We start from the raw sequence: 20,803 nt of genomic DNA, 5'->3' as shown, positions 1-20,803 counted from the left end.
TATATTTCCACTGTTCTAAGGCCAAAACAAATTGTTAAAATATTGTCTGTTAAAAAATATTGTTTTTACTGTCAATGGATTAAAATAATCATGATTAATCTCATGATTTCCAACCAGTCTCAAGAAAGCAAAATTAAATATTAATAACATCAAATTTGTAAAATGTTTTTTTTTTTTTATTAAATATTGTTAAACATAATTAATTAATAAATAAAAATGGTTAAATTAAATAAGCATTTAGTACTTTATAATGAATTAAAGAAGTATTTTTCTCTCTTATTTATTTGAAAACCTTTGATTTATATTATATTGAGATCTTGTTATTCTGTGGTCTACAGTTATTCGATAGTCTACAGTTATTATTTTGAGGTCATGGAAGCAGACAAGCTGAACAACTTTTCACAGCTAAATCTTTCTTTTTAAAGGCCAGTGGTGAAATATGGATTTTGTCAGACACGGGAGGCACTCAAAGCATGAGTGGCTATTGGGAAGATTACAGTCACTCCATATGCTATATAAGATTTATCCTCAGCACAACCCTCTTTGAAATGAGATCTGGTTATCTGTTCACTGGTAAAACAGTTTTCTTCCACCATCACAATCCTCTGCCTTTGTTGTGGTTTTGGCGAGAAAGTATAAGGATATTTCCACAAAAATGTGTCTGTACTCCTTTATTAAAAAAAAAAAAAAAAAAAATGAATACATAAAATGATTTTCAAGAATGAATATTCACTCCAATAAAAGCAACTTGGAGATCTTATTTTTAAAGGGTACCAATAATGACCCTTTCACAAGATGTAAAGTCTCTGGTGTCCCCAGAATGTGTCTGAAGTTTCAGCTCAAAATACCCCACAGATCATTTATTATAGCTTGTTAAATTTGCCCCTATTTGGGTGTGAGCAAAAACACACCATTTTTGTGTGTGTCCCTTTAAATGCAAATGAACTGCTGCTCCCGGCCCCCTTTCCAGAAGAGGGCGGAGCTTTAACAGCTCGCGCTTCGGTTGCTCAACAACAACAAAGCTGGAGAATCTCACGCAGCCAAAATGAGGATTGTCAGTAACGGTGTTCAGCCTTACATTGTTCAAACCGGAATCGGACACTGATGGAGAGACTCAGGAAGAAGTTACAACTTTTAGAATGAAACTGAACGTTTCTGAATGGTTAGTGGATACATTTATGTAGTTGATTCAACTCATCAACTAGCGTGTGCTGTCATGTTAATCTTTTGTGCAAAGAAACTGCTTCTTGACCAGGAAAAATGTAGGGACTTGATTTTGTCCATCGGGAATTGATTGGATGGTTGTGGTTTGCTATTGGTGGATCTCATGTGAGTGACAGGTTGTCCCGCCCTTACGGCAGTAAACGCATCATCAGAGAGAGAAAAGGTGTTGCTGCAAGAGGGAGGGGGAAGTTATTTTGATTCAAGATTATTAAGTCACATGTATTAAAAAAAACAATGGTGTGAATGGATAAATCATTTATAATAATTACAGCAATATTCCATAAAAGAACAAGAATTGTTCATTTTGATTTCATGGTGACTTTAAAAATAAATTCGGTTTCTGTTCTTGTAAAACTTTCACTGTTCCCTGCACCTAATCCCCCCCTTCTCCTTTGTGAATCTGTTTGGAAAAATTGCAAGGAGACAAAACTGCAATCAGTTCTCTGAGTCATTTTGGTCATGACTTCCATGCGCTCATCAACTTAAGTGGCTACTATTACAATACTAAAATAAGGCAGTTTGATCAGAGAATACGTGCATGCAAAGTCTTGAAAGATTCATTTGGAATCATATCCCTTTGATGGGTCAGCAGAATTACATTCGCTGTGTTTACCTTAGTTATGTTTGCAGAATGAGTTCAGAGGAATATTTCTTCCCTAGAGTCAAAGTGAGTGACAGTATATTGGCAGCAGGTGTTCTACTGGCGGCCGTCCAATCACAGAGCACGTCTGTGGAGTGTGCGCCAAAGCTGAAGCCAATCAATTTTAGAGAGAAGTGTTGCAACCATCTCATCCTCCAGCTGAGTCCTGTTCAAAGCACTATTCAATCATCTTCCTGAATTGAGTATCACCACCACAATCCACTTTGCAAGAATCCCAAAGCAACCCACATTTCTTTGGTCTTACTCTAAAGAGCATTCGTGTGTACAGGACAGTCGAGTCATAATATTTTGCATCAATTTCTTTATTGTAAATGCACTGTGGGTAGAAATTGTATAAAATGTAATATTGCACAATAGAAATCAATTGCACTTTCTCAAGGTATAATAATGATGCATCTGTGTTATGCTACAAGAATACGTTATGCAGGTACTGTGCTCCAATTAAACAAGAAGATATTGTTTAGTGACCAACATATTATTAGTTTTAAATATATAACATATAGTTATCAAAATGTCCTTCAAGTATGAAGGTTCTTGGGCTACCAGCTAAATACAGTGTTTGGCACTGTAGTGAACGTGTTGAAGACATTTGACTTGTGAATATCTAATACAAACACTGTTTAAAGCTAAATAAATGCTAAGCACAGATTGTATATACATAGCCCTCTATATGTAACCTGCTTTATTATACTTCCCAAATTGTGTGTTGTGATTGTTTCATTACATTGCTTTAGGTGGGCAAACAAGCACAAGATTTCAGTGATTGACTGCCATCATATTCAAATTTAATTGAGCAAATGACACGTCAGCTCGAACAGAGTGTGTGTGTGCTATAGGATAGAGGTTATATCTATTGTTTTGTGTTCTGAAGTTGTGCACTTTCCACCATATAACACGAAACAATGTTTATCTAAATAGATTTACGGTGTTCTCATACTTTTTCATCATGGGACATATTATATGTAACCAATTTCCAGCCAATTTAGTCATATTCTCAAGCATCTTTATGAGTCTGAAAAATATATTTACTGAAAAACTGACCTGGGTTTCATGTTTATCCTGTAAATACAGCGTCATATTCCCAAGAAAATATTTTCAGGCCTGAAACACTGCAACACTGTTAATTTCATTTCTCATGGCCCAATTTTTTTCTTATGGCCCATTATTTGATGCAGAAATCTATATAAATTAAAGACAATTCACAGTTTCATAAAACATTTTTCTACTTTTTTTAACAGCGACTGTGTAAACCCATTTTCATTTATACATTTACAGCCTAACCTTTTCTGACATACTAATTGCACATCCTCAACATTTCTCCTCAGCATTTTTCAGGAAAAAAATCTCTACAAAGTCATCGAATATTACTGCATGCCGTCCACTGCTTCTGCTTTTACTCACTAGGTATAACTTAATTTATTTTGTCATTGAAAGATAACCAATTTTCAGGTGAGAGTCTTTCGAAAGAAAGAAAGCAAGAAAGTTAGAGACAGAGGTATATCTCAGCTATCAAATCTACTTTATAACTCTCAAAAGTTTGTGCTTTGCTGATTAGATGTCTTTGATGTACGGCTCCAAAGTAGTTTTGTGGCAAACTATCATTTAGCTTTGAAGTTTCTTGTCGCCTCTGCGGGGATCCTAAATAAAACAGGATAAGTGTAGAAAGGAGAGAGAGATCTCAGAGTTAAACATTGGAAAATACACACATACACACACTGCATCTACAAATACCCCTGCTCTCTTACCTTGCTAACTTGTCTAAATCTAAGGATCATTGTGTAATCCCTTTGGAAAACGTGAGATCAGGTGAATTCAGCAGTTCCCAAACTCAGAGGGTTTATCAGAGGGTCATGGTTAGAAAACAACTGTTATTCCTTATAAAAATCCAGTCGCTAAATGGATCCCAATGACGCAGGTTCCAAAACGGTGGCTAGCAGTGAGCATTTCTCCATGTTTATCCATTTAGTAAAGCAGAATTCCACTAGAATTTGCTTGTTGTGGTGGCCTGATGGTTTAAGGTTTCCTGAATCCATATGTTAGAGGAACCAGAGTTTCCATCGAGCGTGCTTCTTGGACTCAGTCTTGGACTTACGTTTGGGTGTGGAGGTGAACACTTCATGTGTGTAAGGCAGAGACGGGTAGGACGGCTCTTCTAATGGACACAGTCTCTTCATTAAGGGCTGCAGTTTGTCTTCTTGAAGTTTAAAATCTAGTTCCACACTAAAAGAGAAATAAGGGAACATTTTAGGTGAGGATAATGTAGAGTAGAGATCATATCAAATCAGATGACACTGTCTGAATGGGGGTCATACTGAAGTCAACAATAAATCAAATTTGACTCCATTTACTTATTTTAAATTCATTTACTTTGTCTTATTGTGCCCATTTCATGATCTCAAGATCTTTGAAACAACATTCTTTTTAGTTAACATCACTATAAGCTGTTTTGATAGGTATTAAAATAATATAATTGTAATGGTTGGATGCAAGAAGGGAGAAGCAGGATCTATTTGCAGCTAGTGATGGGCACTTCCAAAACACTGTTTCATGAACTTCTACGAATCTTGTTTCGAACGAGTGGTTTGGAGTGTGTATCAAACTGCCAAAGTTACATGATTTCAGTAAACGAGGCTTTGTTACATCATAAATGTTTCACGAAAAGTTTAGAATTTTCAATGGTTCGCCGCTGGGGGGCGATGATCTCTGTGAACCCATGATTCATGTGGATTCACTGAGATTTTCCCCATTGTCTATCGTTTTTTATCTGATCTCTGATAAGTTTTATACATTTGTAGACATTTTAATGAGGCATTTGTATAATTAAAAGGAATAATAGTAGTTAATAGTCACTTATTGGCCTGTTTAGCTGAGCCATCCATAGAAAACAAAAAACAAAACAAGCCCTGGAAATTGATAAAAGAACACGTATTATATACAGACACACAATATTTAATGGTAGGCTATTAGATGATTAGTTCATTGCATTAAATAGATTATACTTTCAATAAAACATTTGCAATGGATTTGTAAAAGTTGTTTCTATGCATGTTTTTGTTGCATTTACACTGTTTTGACCAGCATGTGAAACAGTGAATCATTTTGCAAAGCAATTGGTTCAATTGATTCAAAGCTTTGTTTCTCCCACTATTTGCAGGAACTTTAACAATAGACCACAAAATAACAAAACACTCTGGAACACTAGACAGGAACAAAAGCACACAGGAGAAACAAACCAAACTATACAGCAAGAAGAACGGACAAAAAACAACTGAAAATGAGGGCTATATATAGACAGTTTAACTGATGAAAACAAGGCAGAGGTGGGACTAATCAATCAACTAATGAATCACTATGACAACAAATGCAAACAACCAAGTTAAACAGAAAGGAAAAACAGAAAACAATGAGAACCAATCGAAAAGCCCATGAAACATTAAACTGAAACAAGACTGAATATTATTTAAAAACATTTTTAAGCATTTTTTAAAGAAATTAATACTTCTATTCAGAAAGGATGGGTTAAATTGATTAAAAGTGACAGTGTCACATGTAATGATAATTTGTAATAATATTTCACAATATTACTGTTTCACTGTATTTTTGATCAAATACAGTAAATGCAGTAAATGACTTCTTTCAAAAACATTTAAAAAACTCTCCGACCCAAAAGGTTTTGAAAGGTATATGGTATATTGTTTTAATTTTATTTATTTTAATATCATTTGATAATTTTACCCAATCACCAAATAGCTATTTTGCCACACAATTATAATGATCAGTTCCTAATGGAATTCAATTGACTTTTGACTTGTGACTTTTTTAATTTAATACATAATGTTATTAAAGTACATTGAGATGCAAATGCCGTTTCATGTTCGGGTTCTGTTTGCCTAAGCAAATGTTATGCACGTATAGCACCTCATTCCTGACCTCTAACATCATGACTAAGCTGTTTAGCTCAGCCTCAGTGTATGTGTCTATGTATGGGTTTGACTGTCCTCGCACAGCCATCTGACCTAGTCTTCCCTCTAAAGTCATAATCCCATGACAATCAGATGATTCCTGATGATTGCAGTAGCTAAACTCCCAGATTAACCGTCAGAGGCAGCTTTAATCTGATCTAAATGAAATCATTCACAAAGCAGTGTCTGACTCATCAGTGTAAAGAACATAGACAGACAAACCAATCACACACAACTGCCCCATTTTTCACTTTCCTGCACAACAAATGAGCGTATTGGAAATCAATGCTGTTTGACTCATCAATTACATCCATTTATTTAGATTTGTGCAAAAAAAGATCTCTCTGACCAAATTGCAGCATGGGAGTCAATTATGTTTACCTACATCCTTACACTGGGGGTTTATTTGGTTTGAGGTAAGGAATGCTTCATTTACAACAATCAAGCCTTTTGGCTTTCATTTACAGTTTTGTATTGGATAACACACACGTTTCATTTAATTAAAGGATGCTATGGTGAAATGCACACATTAAAGCCCTGGGCATACGTGCACAGTCGAACGCACAGCCTTGCAAAGTATACTTAATTTGACGCATGCGTAGTCTCTCGCCACGAGTTACAACCCACGTTAACATCTTTGTATTCTTTCATGCTAGATTTGAACAAATGAGGGTACTTTTTTAACCTCTGCGCACAATCTCTCATCTATGTAGGCCTCCATTGTCGCTGTAGCTTGCATGAGTTTTGGTCTGTTCTGTTTATGCAATTTTTATTTGACTACCTTGTGAATTGATGACCCCAGAGCACGGTCGAGTAGCCACCTTGTGGATAAACTTATTATTGCAAAAAAATTAAATGCGCATGTGCGATCTGCGCGTACAAAGTACGTGTGGTTACAAAAATCCACCTGTGTGCGTACAGTACGCGCATATTCTTCTGATGACGAAATTCGCGTCACCCTCGCATACGCGTAAAAAATATATATATACTTTGGGCTTAATGTTTTGTTCATTATGGAATTTTGCATTGAATTTTAAAGCCTTTAAAAATACAATAGTGCTTTATCACACATCCACACAAACAAACCCTAAACCAAGGACTTTTTCCCAATACATATGTTCTGTGACAACAGAGTGCACCAAAAACAGACTAAAACCCACGGAGACAAAGTGATCTGCATCTCATTTTCAAGTCTGTCCTGGATTTTCACAAATGATCAGAAAAACTTCTCTGGCATGATATATTTAGAAGCTGCAGTGTTTGGTTTGCCTATTTACAGAACTTGTGAAAGCGCAGCGATTCTCGGCAGACTCTCTGAGGGTGAAAGAGAATGGAACATCAGTGTGTTCCGGCTCCAGGTTGAGCTAAACTACACTCAGCAATTAATCACAGGACAAACCTGAGCAGTTACCTTGTGTACACTACCGACAGGGAGGAGTGAAACATATGGGTGGCTAGTGAACAATGCACAACAAACAATTGCAGAATCTGCAAACCTGGCTCAAAATACAGAGGATGTCTTAAGGTTATCCTATATTGTGAAAATTTTTTTTATTTTCTTTATTTTCTGTCGTCCCAGATAGGGTTTTGCAACAACAAATGCTGATTATCAGTTCAATTCATTCTCCATAGTCATTCAAAGCAAATATGATTTTGTAATATGATATTGTTGACCAAAAAGAAAACCTTACTATAGAAAAAAGACAAAATGTAAAAATCTATTTTATGAGTTATATATGACATTACTCATTATATTATATTATATTATATTATATACCACGGGACTGTTGAATGCTTATATCTGATTGGTTGACGAACGTTCTAAGGTGTGCAATTATTTTCAGGGAAACACACGGCTAAAGTAGTTCCACGCAGGTCTTGACCGCATTACAGTTCCATATCATTTCGCCAAATGATTTCATTTATTTCAAAGGTCCTTATGCCTGGTTCAGATTAAACGATTTTATACCGATTTTGCAATGATCTGCTTGACGTAGGGTGTCGTGGTGATTTGTAAACGACAATGGGTGTCGGGACGCAAGATTCGATCGTTTCAGCTCGTGTGGTGTGTCATAGTGGACGACAACCAATGCCGCATCTGCGATGTTTCACAAAGTCACAACAGAAATACTAGCATGTGTAATTTTTTTTTTTTCTGTTGTCCACGACGGGTTCCGTCACATGTATGACACTGGCCAATAGGAGCACGGAAGCGCCTTCCTACATGCTTTCAAACATGCCGAAACAAAAGAGAGACAATGGTATCGTTCCTGCTAGGTGGAATTTTACAATGGAGGGAATGTTTGTGGAGCTTTGTGATGTTTCCCCGAGGGACTACCGCAACGGAGTGAAAAAAATATGTATCCACTTTTGGACAAGACATAGCAAAACACGCCGCTAGCCATTGTTTGTTTACGCTCACGGCACCTTCTGTCAGTCCCGCCTCCTTGATGACAGCACACATGTTGTTAAAGACGGCAGGCGATGAATGGTCGAGTAGCAACTTGTAGTCTGCCATGTTTCTTGTCCACAACACAACAAGATTTTAGGAGTCAAAATCGAATAATCTGACACAGTGGCTATCGTAACCGGCAAAAATATTGTGTAGTCTGAACCCGCCATTACAGCCTACAACAGCAAAAGAACCAAAACCCACGACACTGACCAAGCAAATAAATATAGTAAACAATAGAATAAAAAAACGACAAATTACTTCCATGTTTTTCTACAACAATATTACGTTTTATTATGTACGGAAAGCACATATTCTTTCTACCGCTCCCTCTCTTACTCAAACACACACACATACAGTATGGACACACACTCACACAGAAACGTGTTGTCAGCGCTGCTCTGATGATTTTATCAGTAAAATAGTTTAACAACTTACAAAGCTACATGCCATTTCTCACTAGCGAGGTTATAACGCCGCTGTTCTTGGAGCAGATAAACTTACATTTTCACTATTAGTGGAGACACTGCTGCCGAAAACTGTTCAGGTAATTCACATACACTTAATCAATTTCTTCTCTCTAATGACTACATTAATAACTGCATTAGTCTGCTATCAAGGCTCAAGCCTCTGTTACTAGCTCTAAAAAGACGTTTGGAATTAGCAACGGAGGCTTGGGATTAAATGCGTTAAGAAATTAGTCCTACATACAAGAGCGTTTTAAGGACAAAAACCTGACAAATGTCTTGAAATACATCATCTGAACAATGTTTTGAGGTGTGGTAACCGTAATATAAGTGGAATAATTGACTCTGGGCCATTGAATTATTAAAAAAAAAAAAAGCACTCTCGAGGTGTCATGGTGTGAATTCTGTTTCTAAAAATCTGTATTGTTTTTTTGTAAAAAATAATAATAATATTAATACTGTGCATAATTTTATTAAAATGCAATTTATACATTTTAATGGATATTTTGACTAAAATTTAAATAATTTGAAGTATCTAAAGGAATTGTTTACCCAAAAACTCTTATGTCATTCCTAACCTTTATGGTGAATAATAATAATAATAATAATAATAATGTACATTGAATGTTCATCAAAAAGAGCAGCAGTTTATACACTTTAATAGATACTTTGACAAAAAATAAAAATAAAGGAATAGTTCACCTAAAAACTGTTATGCCTTTCTAAACCTTTATGATGAAATTTTGGAAAGGAGCAGATTGGACGTGTAAAGAGAGTCATGTGGGTTTAGAACAACATGAGGTTGAGTAAATGAATTTTAATTTTTGTGTGAACTTGTGTGAATCCTTTGGCTTCAGTAAATTCACAGGTATTTAATTTGAAATTGATTTTTAATAAACCGCTGTGGGTATGAATAGTTGAACGTTAAAATAACTCCCAGTTGTTAACATCAAATATAAGTGACCCTGGTTCTTGCTCAATTATTTGCTTCACTGCTTTGCTGTAATGCAGATATACACACACACACATTCTACATACAGTCAAACTCAGGGGGCCGTAGACATGGAGCTAAATATTTAATCACAGTTACACTGACGTTATCCTTTAGGTATATACAAACGTTCAGCTGTGAGTCAATGACAGGATACAAACACAGCATGTCAGATGCCACAAATATTACTGCAGGGAAAAACTGTACTAAAGCTCAATCTTGGACACAACAATGTCAAATATTATGTTCCAGTACGAGTCAAGATCACAAATGATTTTAGAAGGAGGCCTAAAGGTTTTTATCTGAGTGAGTGGAGGCTGGTGCGAGGGATCAGATGGATCATTTTTGAGGGTTTTACGGAAGTGAGTGGATTATTATCAAGCTCTGTAATTTTTGCTTGAGCGGCATCGTTGTCCATCCCTGCTGTGCACATTGCTGGGTATCTCTGCCACTTCTTATTCAATCTATCCCGCTATACCCGCTTGTGTCCAATTGTCTGGATTCGAGTGTGGATAGGTCAGGCCAAGGTTGTGCTGAAGGACAGGCCCGTCATGTGACTGATGGCCACGATGTACTAGCAGTCTTGGAAAGGCAGCGGCAGAGTAAACTTATCCTGTCCACTATGCCACCAACAGGCATCACAATCAGCACTTCCTCACTGGCCGCTCTCCCAGCTCAGGGCAGGAAATGAGATTTTTGGCAATCAGACAATCAGACTTCCTTTTGTCTACTGTTTCCGCTTCTCTGTTTGGTAGTGAAGAGCTGATCTGCTAATTAGTGCTGAGTGCAGCACGCAGTGTTCAGCACCAGTGAGCACCGGCATCCAACGCAAAAATCTTCACTGTCTGGGTCAATCCTACTATGCAGTATGAATATTTTTATCATATATAGAGGGGTCCAAATGTTTGTTAAAATAAAGAAAGAAATAAGAACTAATAATAATACAAAAGGTATATTAAATTCTGACATTCTTGTACATTTTCCAAACTTTTCACTTTAAAAGTCTCCAAATCTTTTTTAAACTATTATTATGAATTAAATAATAATAAAGCAACAGGAGCATTTTCACTAGTGGTCCCAGACATATGGACCCTATCATATAGCTTAATATTTCAGAATTATTAAACAAGTTTTTGTTTTCTTTTATTACTTAAAGGCACAGAATGTAAGTTTCGCCTCCAGAGGTCACTTATTCAAAACTTTAACAAAGGCGTAGCTTGAATATGCATGGAATCATGGGAGTTGTCGTCTTTACCTCCACAGCTGATGAAAAGCAATCCAACAGGACTTGGGCAGAAATCATGTTCATTGATGAGGTAATGTACTGTTTTATTAAAGTTACTGTGGTATGAATCAGGGCGGCGCCAAGAGCCATGGGAGCGGAATGAGGCCAGTGGAGCGAATGCTAGACACCTGTGCGACCATGTTTTGAGTCCAACAGAGGAGCTCCGGAAGGATATAAGAAGGAATGATGACAGTGAAGCGCGAGAAAGGACCAGGATACATTTTAGGTTGCTGTTTTTATTATGCTTATATGCTGCAGTCGGCCACTGCCACTTCTTTAGTTTTGTTGTTTATGTATATTTCACGATTAAAGTTACATTAAACGTCCACCTCCTTCTTACCTGAACTTGATCTTTGTTACTCATACAGGTCACTTTATTTGACAAATTAAAATTGTGGGGTACCGCAGCGGTGTTTTACTTGGTCAAAATAATCATACTAAAATACATTTGAGTTTGTTGAAAGTTATGTTATAATGTTATTCTGTGCGTTCGCTGAAATGAGACACTTGTTACACATTACAGCAAGCTAGATCAATATATATTAATAAAAGCTGGATGACTTGTGTTGATAAATGGCAATCAGTTAATTTTAAAATGTATTGTACGGTGGAGAAAATGCTGTATTACTGGTACTATAAATAAAGCTCTTTCTGATTATGCTATTTTAGCCACTTGACAAAAAAAGTGTAGTCTCTGAGGCATGGTACAAACATGCTACTCGTGGTAAATCAAGAAAACGAGATTCAAATAATAAGACTAACTGTGTTGAGATCTATAACAATGACTAGTTTTCTGTTGATAAGAGACTCTAAACAGTTGTTCACCTGTCTAATAAAAACATGTAACATCAAAGCGTCTTTGGTGTTTCCATGGTTTTTACAGAAGTAAAATCGGCATCATTGACAGGTGACGCAATGACCGATCCATCATGGTCTGTTACAGTGGTTAAAATTGCTGATTTTTCTGGATTTAAACATTGCTGGAAACATTTGGGATAATGTAAATACACAAGTCAGCAAAATAACACTGTTCTAGTGGTTTTTGGATATTGTAATCCAAACATCTTACATATTGCATCTTACATATTACATACAAAAACAATCTTACATATTACATACAAAAACTTGTTTAATAATCATCAAGTAGGTGAACTTAAATATAACTTCCAAAAACTTGAAGTTCATTAAGAAAATCTCTGATCAATATTTCAAACTAAACATTTTCTTAGCAATATTAATTGCCAATTAAATTAGTTTTTTTTCTGTGTACTTTTTTTATCTGTCACATTTTCAGTTTGTTTATTGCTTGTGTTTGATATATTCCTTTGTTCAGTTTCCCGCCACTCCTTTGTTTTCATGATCACTGTCTTTGAGTTCATTTGTTTGGTTGTGTTTGATTAATTATCTCGCTTCAGTTTGTTATTTAAGCTGCACCCTTGCCTGCACTCTTTGTCCAGTCACTGTTGTGTTTGATGTGTTTGCAACTACCTGTTCTCCTGTCTTTTGGAGTTCTAATTAAACTTCTGAGATTTTGGAACCTGATTCATCTGTCTTCATCGGTCTGCCTGCATAAACCATTACAATATCATTGCTTCTCAACTTTCTTGACTCGACTCAAAGGCCCCCTGTTGTTAAACACAATATTTAAAGGCCCCCCTTACACGTAGGCTAAGATATTTCCAGTATTTCTGCTGTAATTATGGCTTTTTTATTAACAGAAACTGGAAGAATTGATATTAAATTAACCACAAGTAATTTTGTGATTCCATAAACATCCTGCGGCCCCCTTGGAAGTTTGCTGAGGCCCCCTAGTGGGCCCCAATATCGATTTCTATCCTATTCCTCATTTGTTATATCCTTCTAACTAACAAAAGCCTCCAGGATGACATGATCCTCCAAGAACTGACATCATCATGTTGGGACAATAGCACAAACATCAAGTATTAGCTTGAACTCAGTGATGTTTTCTCTGTCATTAGTTGATTTGTCTAATTTTTAAACATTCCATCCTGTTTGATTAAAATACATAAATCAATTTGATTTTATAAAAGTTTAAAAAATATTAAAATTAACTTTAAAATTATTAAAACGTCTATATTATCTGACCAATCAGAGCAGGGTAGACTCATGGAAAGGAGGGGTTTAGAAAGACCGAATCTTCAAATGAACCGTTTCAGACTATTCCGAATTCCGGAAATGTTGGGACGTTTTTTTAAATTTGAATAAAATGAAAACTAAAAGACTTTCAAATCACATGAGCCAATATTTTATTCACAATAGAACATAAATAACATAACAAATGTTTAATTTGAGAAATTTTACAATTTTATGCACAAAATGAGCGCTGAATGCTGTTAACACACTAGAAGGTCTCCCTCCTCTTTAGCCGGCATCCATGATTTCCAACAAGAATGTCAAATTTGGACTCGTCTGACCATAGAACACATTTCCACTTTGAAACAGTCCGTTTTAAATGAGCCTTGGCCCACAGGAATCGACGGCGCTTCTGGACCATGTTCACATATGGCTTCCTTTTTGCATGCTTTAGTTGGCATCTGCAGATGACATGCTGGATTGTGTTTTACCAACAGTGGTTTCTGGAAGAGTTCCTGGGCCCATTTAGTAATGTCATTGACACAATCATGCCGATGAGTGATGCAGTGTCGTCTGAGGGCCCGAAGACCACGGGCATCCAATAAAGGTCTTCGGCCTTGTCCCTTATGCACAGAGATTTCTCCAGTTTCTCTGAATCTTTTGATGATGTTATGCACTGTAGATGATGAGATTTGCAAAGCCTTTGCAATTTGACATTGAGGAACATTGTTTTTAAAGTATTCCACAACCTTTTTACGCACTCTTTCACAGTTTGGAGAGCCTCTGCCCATCTTTACTTCTGAGAGACTCTGCCTCTCTAAGACATCCCTTTTATAGCTAATCATGTTACAGCCCTGATATCAATTAACTTAGTTGCTAGATGTTCTCCCAGCTGAATCTTTTCAAAATTTCTTGCTTTTTCAGCCATTTGTTGCCCCCGTGCCAACTTTTTTGAGACCTGTAGCAGGCATTAAATTTGAAATGAGCTCATTTAATGGATAAAATTGTAAAATTTCTCAGTTTAAACATGTTATGTTATCTATGTTCTATTGTGAATAAAATATTGGCTCATGTGATTTGAAAGTCTTTAAGTTTTCATTTTATTCAAATTAAAAAAACGTCCCAAATGTTTTTTTTTTTGCTTTTTACCTTGGATGCATATAAACTACATGTAAAACTATTGTAGAACACCTCCAAAACAAAATTAGGAACCTTTAATATACTGTAGCATAATAGGGCCACTTTAACTCTTAGGTATACAGAAAATGGGGGTTGTGAGTCCAAAAAATTGTCAAATGCAATTGTCACTCTTGCTAATAATTTTTTTTTCTGTGAACGCAGTTATATTTATCACTCTAAAACAGGACTGACGACCATATTCTGCTGCTGTGTGAATGTAGCCATTGTGATTAGATGCATTTCTCTGAGCCGCAAGAGTGTTAGGCTGAGAAATAGAAGGAAAGAACGGGAACACTTTCCTACATTTTGAGAAATCATCTGGAGCCTGTACAAAGCACACGATTTACCCAGTTTATTCCTGGTTCATAAATACTTAATGGAAACCGACTCGCTGCTTATAATGAGAAATATTGCAGCCTTTGAAAGTGAGAAGAGGATATCTGCTTCACACCATCTCAATAATTGATGCACGAAAGACACTTACAGTAATCCGCTTGGAAATAAACAATGCAATATAAAATACCAATACAGATCCAATTGGAAAAAAACCCCAACTGTATCATGTTGGCATCATTAATGGGCCTTTTTCATAAGCTCCTAGCAGGAAGTGTATTGCCAAACGTCTGTAGATACCCACTGGGCCGCTGTGAGACGTGACACAAAATAAATGAAGTTGGAAGGAAAAAGGTGCTAAATGCGAACTGTAGTAATACCACAGGGAGTTATCATGGACACAGGACGTGCAGAAAAACTGATGGTTGCCATTATATCAAAACTCTAATAGTTATTTTTGTCCTACTTCTGATGAATGAGTCATGCCTGTCTCCTGTCAGCGTACCCTGAGGACAGAGGCTGCGGCAGGACGGCCACAGGTCGGGCTGTTCATTCTGTCGCTATCTGTCTCCCAGTATGTGTCCAACTACAGAGGCATCGCAGCAAAATCACACCATGCTGGCTGCAATACTCTAACATATGAGAATGTAGAAAAATAAAGAAGTGCATGTACCTGGATGTACATATAAAACACAGGTGCAAATGTTTTGAGGCACATGGGCATGCTGATACCATTTTGTCTTTACATACACAGAAGTTTCAAAAGATTGTGCGTCAGCTGTTTGCATTGCCATATATTATGCAGCTGACCCATTTAATTTATTTTAAACTCTTTATTTATCTCCACACAACTGGATTATTTATTCATTATTTGTCTTCAAAAGAAGAGAGAAAGTCATTCAGGTTTAGAATGACATTAAGGAGAGTAAATGATAATTTCCTGTGATATTTCTATCAATGCTTCAGCAGTGACACCATTAACTTACAGTGCAAGGCCTCATAATGCCAAGTAGGCTTGCTTTTTTAACCAATTTGTGCACATGCTTAAGAGAGCATATTCAGCGAGTCATGTGGTTCAGTGAAGAAATAAGTCCCTGGATTATAAAGCCAATGCTGTTTTTGCCATATGTTCTGGTGCACTGGGTTTTTGATAAGAATCTTTGTAGCCATGTTCTTTGAGATATGAGTGCCAAACAAAGGCACTAAGAATTTGAGCTTAGTTGAGCTGATGCAAACGCAGAATGAGAATCGAGCATCAAGACTCTAGTGAAGTGAATTAAAGGTTCAGTTACAACTAAAACTACCCACAGTATAAGCTGTGCAATTTGCTTATCATACTCACTACACACATAGCAAAAATCAGGGTCATTCTTTTTATTGGTCTTTTTTTTTTTTGCGCTTTCTCTGTCATTGTTTTCCTGTCACTATTTTGCCTGAGTTCTAGTTTGTCGGTTGTTTCCATGGTTTCTGATTAGTTACACACCTGTTCCATGTTTTGATAATTATCTATCCTGTTTTCTTTGTTCTCTGCTCTGTGGTAACGTTATATGTCACTGTGTAGTTCTCGAAGTGTTCATTAGTATTGGTATTAGTAGTGTTCATAATATTAGTATTGTTCATCTTTTCTCTGCATCATGCATCTCATCTTTGGATTTAGCTATACTGCTAACCGTGACTATAATATTATTATATTATATAATATTAATAATATATTATAATATAATATAATATAATATAATATAATTCACAGAAACATTATAAGCTTTCAGTGATGCCAAGGTTTGGTAGAGAAAAACACCATAAATAGTTTGGGTTGAGTGAAGGATGCGTCATTGTTAAATGACATAAAACAACAATGTGGCACAGTATGCTGCAGCCAGCATGCTGTTCTCTTACTGTCTCTTTGACAAAGTTGTGATGGAAGAACAGTGAGAGCTATCTTACATCATGCTGGCATCCATTTTAAACCCTGTATAAGTCTGTATGGGTCATGTGGAGTACACTGAACGAGCAATGAACTTTGACCTTGTAGGCCTTCTTCTCTTGTCCATTAGGATTTGTGAGCAGTTAGATGTACACGAATGTCAAAGTACCAGTATATTAGTATGAAGCTGATACTAAAATAAGAAAAGTGTAATGATATTGATAATGATGCATGCCAGTTGATTAAATGTCTTTATTTTACATTTAATTAAATCTCAGAGTTTTAACTACATCCAATTTCTTATTGTTTACTTGAATACTGCTGTTATATACCAATAAAGCCTAAAAGTACCTTTTACTCTACTGAGAAATACTCATTGGTGGATGAAGTACACACACACACACACACACACAAAAAGTTACTCCTGTACTGCTTTCCAATTTTACTTGAGTAAAAGTACTTATTTTTTAATGTACCTAAGTATTAAAAGTAAAAAGTAGGGTACAATGGAGCTAAAGGCGCACCAGGGTAAAAGGTGCATTTGATTTAATTTATTAAAATATTTAAATAATTAAATATTACTATTAAATGTACACTCTAAAAAATGTTGGGTTGTTTCAACCCATCTTTTGGGCAAATATGGACAAACCCAACCATTTAATTTGTTTTATCAAATTTTTGGTAAAACTTTAGTTTAGGGTCCAATTCTCACTAGTTGCTTATTAGCATGCATATTACTAGCATAATGGCTGTGGTGACTACAGTGGTTCAACCTTAGTGTTATGAAGTGACAAGAATACTTTTTGTGCACAAAAAACAAACGAAAATAATGAATTTTTTCAACAATTTCTTTTGTTCCCTGTCAGTGTCCTATGCTGTTCATATAGTAAACATAGTGCAGCGTTTCCGGGCTCTAAGTCAGAACTGCTGCTTTTTTTGCGCACCAAAAGTATTTTGATCGCTTTATAACATTAAGGTTCGTCTGCTGTAGTCACATGGACTATTTTAAGGATGTCTTTACTACCTTTCTGGGCCTTGAAAGTGGTAATAATGTTGCAGTCTATCGGAGTCCAGAAAGCTCATGGATTTCATCAAAAATATCTTAATTTGTGTTCCGAAGATGAACGAAGGTCTTATGAGTTTGGAACGACATGAGGGTGAGTAATTAATGATTTTTTTTTTTTGGGTGAACTAACCCTTTAACAACTGCCTTACTAACTATTAATAAGCAGTAATTAGCAGTCTATTGAGTCTACTGTCTATTGTTTGTCCATATTTGACCCAAACATGGGTTGAAAAAACCCATCTTTTTTAAGAGTGTAATAATTAAGTAGGGCCAATGAAATAAATATAATATGTTATATAGTAATTTTTGCTGTGACACAGAGACTCGTGAAATTTCACTGGTATTGGTATAAGCGGTTCATAACATAACAACATATGTGTAGAATGACGTGCTTTGTCTGACCGCAAACACACACACACACACACACACACACACACACACACACACACACACACACACACACACACACACAGACACAGACTCTGATTCACTTACCCCAACCAAAGCAGGGACCACCTTTCCCCTCTTCACCACCTCATCACTTTGGTATCTATGACAACCACATCATCCTCAACAATACAGGTCTCTCTCTCTCCCCCGTTTCAGCTCAGTATTCCTCTCATACTTATGTCACAGTGTGTCCTCTTCTGTGGAACCTTCCAATAGTAGGTTATAGGGGATCTCAGGAAAGGGCATTAAACTGCAATTTAAAACCACTATGTTGCTCATCCAAACTCACTGTTCTTCCACTGTGAACTGTTTCTATCTATCTGTTTCTATTCGCTTTTGCGAATCAGATCCTTCAATTTCATGGTTTGCTTAACAAACAGAAGCACCCCTGAGCAGAACGAATGAATATTCACGATAAACATACGAACAATCAAATAAACAGTCCTTTAATACAGATGTTAACAACATTATCATATCTTACTGGTACAAAATCACAAATTTGTTTTGACACTAAGACTTTGTATTTGTTCTTTTCATTTAGTCTCATACATTTTAGTATGTTTCTCATAAGAAAAACATTAAAAGTCTTTGAAAACGACAGAAAAAAGACTAAATGTGACAATATTATATTTTTTAAATATATTTACTACATAATATATTTTAATGTAATGATAGTAATAATATTATTTATTTCAAAAACAATATTTAATAAAGATTTAATTGCTGATTTTAAAATTCCTTTAATTCAACAATTACACCTAAATAATCTGCTGATTACTAAATGTGCATAAGAGTGTGCAGTTTTTGGTGAATGTGTTTTAGCTTTTCTCTACAGCAGAGTAACTCCAGCCCTTAGTAGGCTAGTGTTCAAAAAAGAGCTGACATGCTGATACATTATATGCATATCTGTGTGTATTTGACTTCCATCACTGTGTAAACGGAATTGCATATTTTTGATTTCTTTTCCGACCCAGGTAATGAATTCCAGGTCATCTGGTATGCGGCGAAGTGCTGCATTTGTCTGATGATAGATGGCATGCCTTTATGTACATGTCACTACATTTGATTTCAATGTGTAAATGAATTAATACAAAAATGCTTTAGAGGCAAAACGTTTTTTCTTCCATGTGCCAACATATTGCTGCAAAACAAACATTATTGAATACATAGCCACGTGTGTGTGTGTGTGTGTGAGATATAGGTTCGCTGCATTCTGAGTTTCAAAGTCATATGGGTTTGAAATGACATGAGGGTGAGTAAATAATGACTTAGAAGGGTTATAAGCTGTATTTTAAAAAAAAAAAATTATAATGTTAAAAGTTCCACTTTTCAATGTTATCAAAATTTTGACATAAAAAAAACATCCTAATTTAGATGTAATAGGCTATTTTCTATCCTGTTTTTGACCTTCTCTTTGAAACCCTTCGGTTTGATAGGCATGCCGCATTCAAGACTTTCAAGACCGCATCAGTCCACTTTTAGTGATTGGGTAACAGTTTTGCATATTAAAATAATGTTCAACGTCTCACCATTGCACATAAGGAATTGTTTTGAACAATGGCAACCAGTGAAATTCAGCCATACACTTTTGCGCCGGAGTCTGATTCCAAATCAGAAGACAATACATAAGGAATAACAGGGCTCAACATTAACGCTTGTCCACTTGTCCCGGACAAGTGGACTTTTTGAAGAATTTTACTTGCCCGACCGGACAAATAGTCTGATTAAAATGCCAATGACAAAAACATAACTAGGTAATAACCAAAATGTGAAAATGACTCTAATTTTATTACATTTACCCCTGGGTTCACAGACAAGTCTTAAGCCTAATCCCGGACTAAAATGCATGTTTGAGCTGATGTTTAACTGAAAGGAACTTGCATTGACATATCTTAACCCATAATGCACTGGGCATGTTGCAATCCAAGGTCACTCCCATCAGTCTGCTATGGATACGCTTGACCAGAGTCAAATACCGCCTTGCTTTAGCAGGAATTACTTTAGCAAACTTTGTTAAAATATGTCACTGCCATTGTCTAGGGCATGCTTATAAGAGCTACTTAAATGGCCTAATCCTGGCTTAATCTAAGCCCTGTCTGTGAAACCAGGCCTTAGTGTAAGTGCATGGCGATCGAAAGTGGATGATAATATATAATGTAGGCCTAATTTACTTACATTTTGGACGCAGTATTAACTGTTACTGTTCTATTTCAGCAGCGAAAATGGTTCCGAACAAAGATCACAGCAGAACCATAGCGCATCTCACAACAACACTACTGAATGATTCAGCGTTTTGAGCAAATCGGTTAAGTCAAAGATTCAATGACCCATTCATAAACAACTCCCTCATTCTTGAACGAATCAGCCTTTGAACGAATCATTTGAATGAATGACTCAATGACTTACTCGTTAAGCCATTAGCCGCCACCTACTGGCGGTTTAGTTTCATGTTTAAAAGTATAATTTCTTCCCCAACATTTCTTATTTGTATATTCAAAAAATATTTAAAACAATCTCATAACATTTTATTACATTATATTAGTGTAGAAACGAAGATGCTACAGAAAGGTGTTTATCTTGCAACATAGTTGAAACATTTGCCAACTATGAAACATTTATGCGCATTACATATGCTTTATAAGTCTTGGTTGTGGCAAATAAAGTACTTGGAGTTACCAAAGTTATAGCTGACAGGATAACTTAAGGTGCTTTGTG

The 20,803-nt window shown here is 36.1% G+C and overlaps 1 protein-coding gene across 2 annotated transcripts in view; it reads right to left on the bottom strand.

Moving 5' to 3' along the window:
* Positions 1-2,169: 2,169 nt before the first annotated feature.
* insyn2ab (inhibitory synaptic factor 2Ab) overlaps positions 2,170-20,803 on the bottom strand; it is a 50,953-nt gene continuing 32,319 nt past the window's right edge. Inside the window, exons 4-5 of one of the 2 annotated variants that reach the window (XR_007926024.1) lie at positions 3,631-4,105; positions 2,170-3,523 (exon numbers count right to left, since the gene is read on the bottom strand). Coding sequence is in view for 1 of the 2 variants with exons in the window: in XM_051869130.1 (XP_051725090.1) it covers positions 3,922-4,105 (184 nt within the window). In the remaining variant the exon portion in view is untranslated. Of the gene's footprint in view, positions 4,106-20,803 lie in introns of both variants that reach the window. The other variant, XM_051869130.1, reaches the window with a different exon arrangement.

Source organism: Ctenopharyngodon idella, chromosome 17 (assembly GCF_019924925.1).
Source record: "Ctenopharyngodon idella isolate HZGC_01 chromosome 17, HZGC01, whole genome shotgun sequence".
NCBI classification, from domain to species: Eukaryota; Metazoa; Chordata; class Actinopteri; order Cypriniformes; family Xenocyprididae; genus Ctenopharyngodon; species Ctenopharyngodon idella.
The sequence above is the reverse complement of the archived record's forward strand: the minus strand, read 5'-3'. Positions and strand labels throughout refer to the sequence as shown.